The sequence below is a fragment of the Artibeus jamaicensis genome, unplaced genomic scaffold (assembly GCF_021234435.1).
Source record: "Artibeus jamaicensis isolate MK-2021 breed Jamaican fruit bat unplaced genomic scaffold, CSHL_Jam_final contig_1015, whole genome shotgun sequence".
In the NCBI taxonomy this organism is placed as follows: Eukaryota; Metazoa; Chordata; class Mammalia; order Chiroptera; family Phyllostomidae; genus Artibeus; species Artibeus jamaicensis.
In genome coordinates this window covers 8918442-8928362 of record NW_026521194.1, presented here as the reverse complement: position 1 = coordinate 8928362, position 9921 = coordinate 8918442, and the positions used below count along the sequence as shown (strand labels likewise).

Sequence of the window (9921 nt, the reverse complement as noted above, 5' to 3'; positions counted from 1 at the left end):
CCACCTTTCATCGAGTGCTTTTGTGCCAAGCACTGGTCTAAGTTTGGATCACATACTACCTCATTTAGTCTCACAACAGGTGAGGACAAGATGAGCCCCATTTTACAGATGAAGAAACTAAGACAAGAACACTGTAGTTACTTTGCCCAAATTCACACAGCTAAAAACAGTAGGATCTCAGCTGGAATTCTGAGATTCACAGCCAGGCTTTCAGACTGTAACACTGGCTTATGCCTCTTAACATCGTGGAAGAGGAGGGAGAGGAGCCATTTCCTGAGACGTCCATCCCCTTGTTAATTAGACCCTCTGGGATCTGATCAGTTACATGTTATCCCATAGACAGGGCATCAAACTCATTGTCACAGGGGGCTGCATCGGCCTCCCGGTTGCCTTCAAAGGGCCAGGTATAATTTTAGGGCTGTATAAATGTAACTACTCCTTAACAGTTAAGCGAAAGCTTGGCACTGCCGCTGGGTAGAAATCAGGTACCAGGCGGGATAAAACAAGGGGAAGGGCTGGTTTCAGCCCTCGGGCCTTGTGTTTGCCACCTGTGCCATAGCAGTTTCCACAACAGCCCCGAGTGGCTTGTTTTCTTCCCATTTCACAGGTGGGAAAATTGAGGCCCAAGGACACATCCTCAGAGCTATTTGTACCTCGTAGCCCAGAATTTGACTCACAAAGTAGATGAGAAAAATATAGAATGACTCTAGAAGGCAAGACTGGCTTTATAAGCTGAAAAGCCCATCAGGCAGTAGGGTGGGGCAGTGAAGAGCCTCAGGCGCAAACATGCCCACTGCTGCCACCGCTGCGCAGACACCCTCTTCTGCAGACAGGCAGAATCAGCAGCTCTTACGTGGGGCCAAGGGAGCTCAGGGAGCTGTCAGCTTGCTGGCCACTCTGGAATAAGGTTCATAAAATGTAAATGCATTAGCTGGGATGGAAACTGGGGAGGGGTAGAAGAAATCATCATTCATTCACTGGGATGCATTTCTCAGATTAGCTAGGCAATAGCAGGAGAGAGGTCTCCAAACTGGGTGACCTGAGGTAGAGGATCTGCCATCTAAGTGACAATCTGTCACTGGTGTCTGGAAAGGGAAGCTGGTACGGCAGGAGAGGGAGAAAGGTCTCCCAGTTGCTACAGCCAGGGTGTGCCAGGTCCCACCCTCAGAGGCGGGGCCAGGCTGAGACCGGCAGGCCGAGGGCCTCAGCTCCACCCACCCCAGAACCCAGGCAAGGGCAGAGCCTGGGCTGCCAAGAGCCCTGGGTGCTTCTGTCCTGCAGAGTGGAGGCACCATGCTCTCCCAGGCCAGGACATCAGGCATCTCCGGAAGCCCTGTCAGGCTGGCTGCGGAAGCTCCCTGACACTCAGAGGAAAGCCCAGTGAGCAACACCTGTCTCCAACTGCCATGTGAGTAGCTGTGCCCCTCTCCCCACCTTGGCTACACCTGGAAACCTCAGCCCCAGATCCTAAAAGGACCATTACACCTAGGACGAGCCACCAGAGCCACCAGGGTGTGCCGTGTGCAGGTCACACTACCCACAGGCCGCTGTGAAGTCACCCATGGGGGCTGGCTGACCCTGCCTTTCTTGCTGCTCTGGTGGAAGTGGAATAGGGGACTCACTCCAGGGGAGGGCTGGAGCTCCAGCCCAGGATCCAGAGGCTAGGTCTGAAGTAAGGAACCCTGAGGTCTTGCAGGGTTTAATAGAGTTGACCATGCAGGGACAAAGGGGAACAGAACCGGAGGGCTGCTAAGAAGGATAGCTGTCCTGAGGTGGGGCAGGGCACTGGGGAAGATTTAGGAAGAGAAAACGAGAAGGGAAATGGGTGCAGCAGCTTGGAAGCCCCACTCGAGGGTCTTGGGAGGAACTGAGTAGGAGGGGCTGTGGGCTCAGGGTGGCTGTGGGCCCTCTGATCCTCCTGCCGGAGGGGGCGGTAGGACTCCTTTCCTTATCAACCTTGATTCCTGGCAATATCAGCTGCTCCCCTGCAGACAGAAACAGGGGTTCAGCAGGGCTCAGGACCCTCCCCGTTGCCTGCTGTGGCAGTGGGACCAAGAGGCCAAGTGAAGGAAAAGGCAGGGGCCAGGCCGTCCAGCAGCTCCTCTTCCCTCCCCTCCAGGGTTAGCTTCAGCCCTGAGTGTGTGTGTGTGTGTGGGGGGGGGGGGGGCAGGGTTATATCCGCCTTGCGGCTGACATCTCTGCATTCACCGCCAGTCCTCCCCTACCCCACCCTGCCCCCAGCAACTGCTCTCCCTCCTCCCGTTCCCAGGAAGGGACCTTGTTGCTAGTGCAGTGCAGATGAGTCAAGTTTATTGGCCGGAGGCTGCTCACTGATCTGTAACCAAAAGGCTTCAAGGACAGATGGGGAGGGGGGGTGCAAGGGACAAGGCACCCCACTTACTGCTGCCATTGCCTTGGACTCATCACTAACTCTAATGCTCAGTGGGCCCTGTTTCGGCCTCACTCTTGCCTCCCCCCTAACTCTTAATGCCCTGGTGCCAACTGGAGCATCTCAACGGGGGGACCCTTCTTCGTCTCTCGGCCACTCCTAACATCTGGCACCAGCCCGAAGGTGGCTCTCGACTCTGGATGGCCAGAGGACCACCACACACCGGCCAGACCCTATTTTCCCCTTTGGCTAATTCAGAGGCCTTACCAGGTAGAGGCAGGGATAGACACGAGGCTTTGTTGCTGGGTAGGTCCACCTTTTAATCTAAACAGGCATACCCACAGGTGCTCAGAGGGGACCTAGCAGGTGACAGAAATGGGTGAAGGGGACTGCAGGGACCTGTTTGAAGACAGCCACTGCTGCACTCCAGCTGGTTGCTACCATACAGCACATGTTGCCACAACGGAGTTCTTAAGAGAAGCCCAAAATAGAAATTTTTATGTAAAATTTAATTGGCCATTCGTTGAAAAAAAATGTCTGTATGGCAGTCCACTGAGCAGCAACCTCTAGATCAATGCGCGTCCCCCAAGAGGGCAGTGTCCTGCAGCCCCGGCCTGACTCTGGCCACCCCGTTTCCTGTCCAGGCGTGCCCGCAGCTGCTCCAGCTCCCCGCTGTCCCTGGGCCCAAGATGACATCCAACGGCACCAGGGAGGAGCCCAGTGCTGTTCCCATGGGGGCCTTCGGACTCTCCCTGGTCCTGGCTAGCCTCATCGTCGTGGCCAACCTGCTCCTGGCCCTGGGCATCGCCGGGGACCGCCGCCTGCGCAGCCTGCCCGCTGGCTGCTTCTTCCTGAGCCTGCTGCTCGCTGGGCTGCTCACGGGGCTGGCACTGCCCGCACTGCCAGGCCTGTGGAGCCAAAGCCGCCGAGGCTACTGGTCCTGTCTCTTCCTCCACTTGGCTCCCAACTTCTCCTTCCTGTCCCTGCTCGCCAACCTGCTGCTGGTGCACGGGGAACGCTACGTGGCCGTGCTGCGGCCCCTCCAGGCCCCTGGGAGCACGCGGCTGGCCCTGCTCCTCACCTGGGCTGGCCCCCTGCTCTTCGCCAGCCTGCCCGCTCTGGGATGGAACCACTGGGCCCCCGGTGCCAACTGCAGCTCCCAAGCTGTCTTCCCAGCCCCCTACCTCTACCTCGAAGTCTACGGGCTGCTGCTGCCTGCCGTGGGGGCTGCAGCCCTTCTCTCCGTCCGCGTGTTGGCCACTGCCCACCGCCAGCTGCAGGACATCCGCCGGCTAGAGCGGGCAGTATGCCGTGGGGCGCCCTCAGCCCTGGCCAGGGCCCTTACCTGGAGGCAAGCGAGGGCGCAGGCTGGAGCCACCCTGCTCTTTGGGCTCTGCTGGGGGCCCTACGTGGCCACCCTGCTCCTCTCGGTGCTGGCCTATGAGCAGCGCCCACCGCTGGGGCCTGGACCTCTGTTGTCCCTCATTTCGCTGGGCAGTGCCAGCGCAGCGGCTGTGCCTGTGGCCATGGGACTAGGCGACCAGCGCTACACCGCTCCCTGGAGGGCAGCCGCCCAAAGGTGGCTGCGGGCGCTCCGGGGCAGAGCCTCCCAGGGCACTCCTGGCCCCAGCGCTGCCTACTGCACCAGCAGCCAAAGCAGCACGGACCTGGACTTGAACTAGGGGAAGGGCCTCTCTCTGCTCACTCCTAATAGAAGCATCCATCCATCTCAGCCACCAAGCCTGTTCCCATTTGTCTACGCACCTCTGGATCAGGGACCCTGCTCCTAGTTTTCCACACCCTGGTCAAGTAAAACTCCTCTGGCCCAGTTTATTGGTAACTTATTCTGTATTGCAGACAGGAAGAAACAAGTACAAGGGCTGTGGGAAGAACCTAAAGCCAGGCAGGCATCAAGGGGGATTCCAGCTCTAGACAGGCCAGCAATTGCAGGTGAGGACGCACCTCCAGCAGACAGGGTGAGCTGAGTGCCGGAGAGGTGGCTGACCGGGGCGGGGGGCCTCAGCCTGACATGCCCCTCACTGGTTCTTCCTCAGGTCCGGCCCCCACAAAATCAACGTAGACACTGTCTCTGGGAAGTACATTTTATTTACATTTTTAAAATCTGTAACTAATATCTCTTCCTCCTTTCCACGCCCCGAGACTCGGGGAGGGAAAGAACGGGCGCCTCAAAGACCTACTCCCCACATACAAATGCACAGCCCAGGACTCACACCCACAAATGAAAAGTAAGGGAAAGAGGTCTGAACCTCCCTCTGAGGGACCCCCCAGGTCTGGGTGAGGGGCGAGGGGGCGAGGTACCCGAGGGGTGGGTCTCTTAAGGGAAGAAAGGGATAGAGAGGGCAAGTCAGTATGAAGGGGTTGGAAAGTAGTCCGAGGCCCCTCCCACCCTCTTCCCTCGTACCCTCCTGCCTCTGCTGGTGAGGGGTCTCCCTTCACCTCCTCAACGCCAGACACAAAGCAGAGGCTGCGGCCACTAGCGGTCAGGTCTCTGGACACAAAATACTTTTGCTTTGTGGTCTCCTGACGTGGTCACCACCAGGGAGGCATCTCTGCGAACAAAGGCATGGGTCGGAGGAGGGGCCTTGGGGCCAGCTCTGAGCCCACTACCCAGGGGCCCCCAGTGGCCTCCTCCGGCACATATTCCAGACTCCTAGTGCCTAGCACTGGCCGACATGCACACGGAATGAACACACGTGAAGCCAGCAACCAGTGAGGGAAGGAGGGAAGGGGTGAGAGGGACACCACGGCGCAGGGGAAGCAGTTCCCAACTCCTCGGCCCCCGACTGATGCGAGACCTGTGAGTCACTGTTGCCAGTGACGACTCCCTCAGGCTTCTCAGCACTCTCGCCTCACAAGCCATGACCAGGCCTCAGGTCCCGTCTTCCCTCAGGAACCACCCCCACACCCCCGAGTCCCTGTGGCCCGCCATGTACTGTCCCCACCTTCCAAATACAGGCACCCTAGCCCCTGCCCCATTCACTTACTTGCTGAGGGCAAAGTCCAGGATCTCAGCTGTGTGGCCCCGGTAGTCAGTCAACAGGCGGCCAGTCCGAGCGTCCCAGAGGCGCACGACGCCATCCAGGCTGCAGGTGTAAACCACAGCGGTGCCTGCCTCCCACAGCAGCTGCACGATGCCCGACTGTGCCAGGGTGCAACCGAGGAAAGGCGGAGGTCAGGGCAGGAGAGGTGAGAGACACCTGCTCCCACCTCTCATGGAGGGAGGTAGGGTGGGCACATGGGCCACAGAAAGACCCAGCAGGACCCAGGTCTGGGGCAGATGCTCCCTGAGCCCTGGGCTTCCCCGCGGCCATGACCATGGCTCCGGGCCGCCTTTACCTGGTGCTGACACTGGTGCCTGAGGGTCTGCGTAGACAGGTCATAGATGGCCAAGGTCCCATCCAGGTAGCCAACAGCTGCCAGAGGCATCCTGGGTAGAAGAAAGCACCACGAGGCTCACAGAGGGACTGGGCTCCACGCCCTTCGTTCCCTCCTGGACCCCAGCCCAGGCCCTCCCCCAAGCCCATCCCTCTCATCTTCGGGCCGTCTCCAGGACAAGGTCCTGGTTCACACTCACACACTGCAGAAGCCCAAGGATTCCACTGAGTTGGACTCACTCTCCTCCCCTTCTCCCAGGTTGGGCTGGGAGGCCACAGTCTCGGGCCTGAAAACACCCACCACCTATGAGCCAGAGGAAAGCATCAGAGAAGGGCTTGGTGCTCTAACAGAGGAGGAAGGCGGTGGGGCAGGGAGTCCAGTGAAGAATAAGAGAAAAGGGAAGAAGACGCAGAAAGCGGAGGGCCCGCTCACCTTGCCGGTGGTGGCACTGACCAACTTGGCCTGACAATCCACGGAGCCAGTAAGGACCAGGCTGCCATCCTGGTTGGTGGCGACACAGGTCAGAGGGCCCTGATGACCCTCAGTCCCTAGGTTGGGGCAAGGGGATAAGTCACGTTCACCCTGTCCCCTCTGAGTTCTGCCCCAGGTCTTAGTCCTCACCCCACAAAGGCCCAGGGCGACACTCCCCGCACTTGGACACCTTTTAGTACGTAGACAGGGTTTCCCTGCTTCAGATCCCAAATCCTGATGGTGCCATCTTCATAGCCGACCACGGCCCTCTTCCCTAAAGGGCCAGAGGCACAGACGAAGAGAGAAAGACAGACAGCACACTCAGACACACCCACCAGGGGAATCTGGCACAAGAGAGGGAAATAAGTGAGGGGAGAGACTCTGCCCCGGGGACCAGCAGAGGGAACCCAGTTCAGGGTGGAAAAGAGGGAGCTGTCTCTCTGGGGCCTGGGAGGTCAGTGCTCCAGAGAAGAGGCCTAGAGTTTGCAGGCTGTGGTCTGGGAGGGAGCCTAAGAAGCACGTAACTCCGCATCCACCCTCTCTGAACTCAAGGAAGGACACTCAGGGAAGCCCTCCGCTCACCATCAGGGAGGACTCGGCCACAAGTGGCTGGGCAGTTGGGACCCTGGAAGGTCTTGCAGTCACCATTCGGGACCTTCCACATCCAGGTGTTGCCATCAGCAGTGCCCGCCAAGAGAACAGGTGCCCGAGGGTGCCACTCCATCCACTGGACAGAGAGGAGGGGTCAGCAGGGTGGCCTGTCACCCCATCCCACCAGGAACCTGCCTAACGAACCCTACCAAGCTTCTCCTGCTCTGAGCCAGCAGGGGACACTCCAGGTATCAGGCACGGGCGTGCTTGCTGTACTCGAGAGTGCGCTGGCTCAGAGATGGCTTGGTCTGGGAAAGGTGAGGCTGAGCCCCCAAGCTCTCGCCCACTACCCAAGGCCCCGCAGAGGTGAATCCCACTCCCATGATCTCACCTCCAGATCTCCTGCTTCAAAGGACCAGACCTCCTCCTTGGTGTCCACCTGCCACACTTTCAAGAGGCCACTCATGTCCCCTGTGGCCACTAGGGTAGAGTCATGGCTGAAACCAGCACAAGTTACAGAGTCTTTATGACCTTTCAAAAAAAAAAAAAAAAGCAGAAACAGAATGTCAGGGCACCAGGCACCAGGTAGTGGGACATATGACCCACGCATCTGGCCTCTTAAAGACCAGCTCGGAGAAGAAGGGCAGATCCCAGTAGAACAGGCAACCGAACTCATCGTCTGTGCAGAAATCTACACACCCAGGTCTCCCCAGGGGAGGCACTGCTGGCTCCCAACTCAACCACATGGCCCAGGCCTATGTCCTACCCTTTAGTCCACCCCACACCTCTTCCCGGAACACTGACATCTGTCCCTCTTCCCACATACTCCTGTCAGCCTGTGTCTCCTCCTCTCAAAACTTTCGGAGACTCCCTTGCCCAATTACGGCCTCCCTTCCCTATGTCCATGATGGACTATGCTATTTTTCTTTGGAGTCCTTAGGCCCATACAGCAGGCAAAAGGGGGGTCAATAAGTGGCTGCTGGATGCACAACTGCTGCAGATGAGCCCCCTAAGACCGTCAAAGGGACATGACCTCACTGGAGCACCCTTACCTGTACACTCAAAGAGCAGCTCCCCGTCACTGAGCCTCCACACGAAGGCTTTGTCATCTTCACCCCCCGTCACCGCCAACGTGTTGGTCTTGGGATCCAGGCTTACACAAAACACAGATGCTGTCCCAAAAAATGTTTCACAGGTAAGGGGACAGGGCTTCTACCTAGGGTTCTCTCCCTCGGGATCTGCAGGAAGCCCACCCCCCTTCACCCAAAGCAGGTCTTTCCTCCTGGGAAAGAAGGATGCACCCAAATTCTTCTAAGTTCAAGCATCAGAGCATTGCAGAAATCCCCCTGCAGCTTGCCAAGCCCCAAGAACTTCTCCAGGGCAGATCCCCCTGCAGTACTGCACCCGTCACCACGCCCACTGATGCCAAGGCAAAGAGGAGGGTGCGTGTGCAGGGCTTCCATTCTCCGCATGGGGTGCCACCAGGCTGGGCACAAGCACAGGGAGGAGAACACTGTGTTACTGGATCCTTATTAAGAGCCAATAATTGAAGGTGATGTAAAATATGCTCAAAAAGGGACTATAACATCAAATTTACACTAATGTTACTTTAAAATTTTTTAAAATTAATTCCAGGGAGAGGGGAAGGGAGGAAGAAAGGGAGAGAAATATCAATGTGAGAGAGACATCGATCAGTTGCCCCTTGCACACGCCCCACCTGGGGACCGAACCCACAACCCAGACATGTCCCCTGACCAGGAACAGAACTCTTCCCCTTTCCATCTGTGGGATGATGCCCAACCAACAGAGCCACACCGACCAGAGCAAAGTAACTTTTTAAAAACTTTTACCACAGGTGGTTTTTTAAAAGGAAATTAAGACCCAGGGATATTTAAAGATTATAAATTGGTAAGTAGCAGAGGTAGGATTTGAACTCAAGTTTCTCAACTGACTCCAGGAGCCAAGCTCTCCTCGGGTCCCTGGTACTGCCCCCTACCTGTGAGTTCCTCCAGGGCAAAGCCTGTATTTCCCTATCTCTGCATCCCTTGGAATGCTCGGTACTCAGCGGTTGTGCGAGGCTCAAATGCCTGCCTGGCAGCAGTGTACGATGGGTCTCCACGGAGACCTACCTGAGTGCAATGCAAAGGTGACCTCGCTATCATCTGGGCCCTCCATGCTGCCGACCACCCCTTCCTGGGGTTCCAAAACCCAGCCCTCCTCGTTGCCTTCTTCCTCCTCTTCTTCTTCAAAGTCCACGTCTTCCATCTCCTGGGCTAGATCATCTGCTTTGGGGAGAGGAAAACGGGCCTCAGCAGGGATAGGAGGGGATGGAGACACAAGTGTGGGGAGGCCTAGGGCTGGGGTGGGTCATGTAGCAAGAGGGTGAGGTCAGACGAACGGGATTATGCGGGGCTGGGGGGTGGGGGCAGAAGAGGCAGGAAGGCGGAAGCGTGTGGGACAGAGACAGGAGAGGTCGGAGCACCTGGGGTTGGCCGGAGGCTATGTGGAAACGGAGGACCGAGGGGATGATGGGAAGGGGGTGTGTGAGGGGAAGGGCCAGAGGAGGCATCAGGAGAACCCCCACCCCAGCCAGGCCTGAGAAGTGTGGGGGTGGGAGGAGAGGGGAAGGGCGAAGGAAGTCGGTAGGAATGACCGGTAGGGTATAGAGGGGAGGGGGGAGAAACAGGGGTCATAGGCCAGAGGTGAGCGCCTCCTGTCCCGTGGCCTGAGGACTGGCAATTCTCACCCGGGTCCGGCGGACCGGGATCCAGCTCTACCACCTCGATAATTTCTTCATCACCATGGAAGCTTAGGGTCTCCAGCGGTGGGGTGTCAGCGGCAGCCCCGCTTTCCGATTCGGACTCCATGCGGCGCAAGCAGCCGATCCACTTCTCTGGGCCCAAACGCCTCCCAGAGTCAGCTCTCCGCGACGACGCGGAACTGGGGCCCCTCCTCCCGGGGAGGAAATAGGCGTAAGCAACTCCCTGAACAGGAAGAGCGACGGCAGCTTGGCCAATAGAGAAAGGGGTTGAGTAACTTAATGACCAATCACATAGCAGAGTTGGTAGACGGGG

At 57.9% G+C, this 9921-nt stretch overlaps 2 protein-coding genes across 3 annotated transcripts; one reads left to right on the top strand and one right to left on the bottom strand.

Moving 5' to 3' along the window:
• The first annotated feature begins 1254 nt into the window (after positions 1-1254).
• GPBAR1 (G protein-coupled bile acid receptor 1) lies at positions 1255-4363 on the top strand. The gene is made up of 2 exons (XM_037132311.2): positions 1255-1408; positions 3034-4363. The coding sequence occupies exon 2, from the start codon at positions 3079-3081 to the stop codon at positions 4069-4071; it is 993 nt and encodes a 330-aa protein (XP_036988206.2). The 5' UTR covers positions 1255-1408; positions 3034-3078; the 3' UTR covers positions 4072-4363.
• A 114-nt stretch (positions 4364-4477) lies between these two features.
• On the bottom strand, positions 4478-9802 carry AAMP (angio associated migratory cell protein). 2 transcript variants are annotated; one of them, XM_037132306.2, is made up of 11 exons: positions 9594-9802; positions 8977-9132; positions 7900-8019; positions 7239-7378; positions 6839-6983; positions 6447-6530; positions 6218-6333; positions 5985-6088; positions 5747-5837; positions 5395-5549; positions 4478-4959 (listed from the first exon to the last, which is right to left on the bottom strand). In XM_037132306.2, the coding sequence occupies exons 1-11, from the start codon at positions 9712-9714 to the stop codon at positions 4884-4886; spliced, it is 1308 nt and encodes a 435-aa protein (XP_036988201.2). In that variant the 5' UTR covers positions 9715-9802; the 3' UTR covers positions 4478-4883. The 2 variants fall into 2 exon arrangements, with proteins under 2 accessions (XP_036988201.2, XP_036988202.2); XM_037132307.2 differs by having other exon boundaries at positions 8977-9129; positions 9594-9801.
• Between the last annotated feature and the right edge of the window lie 119 nt (positions 9803-9921).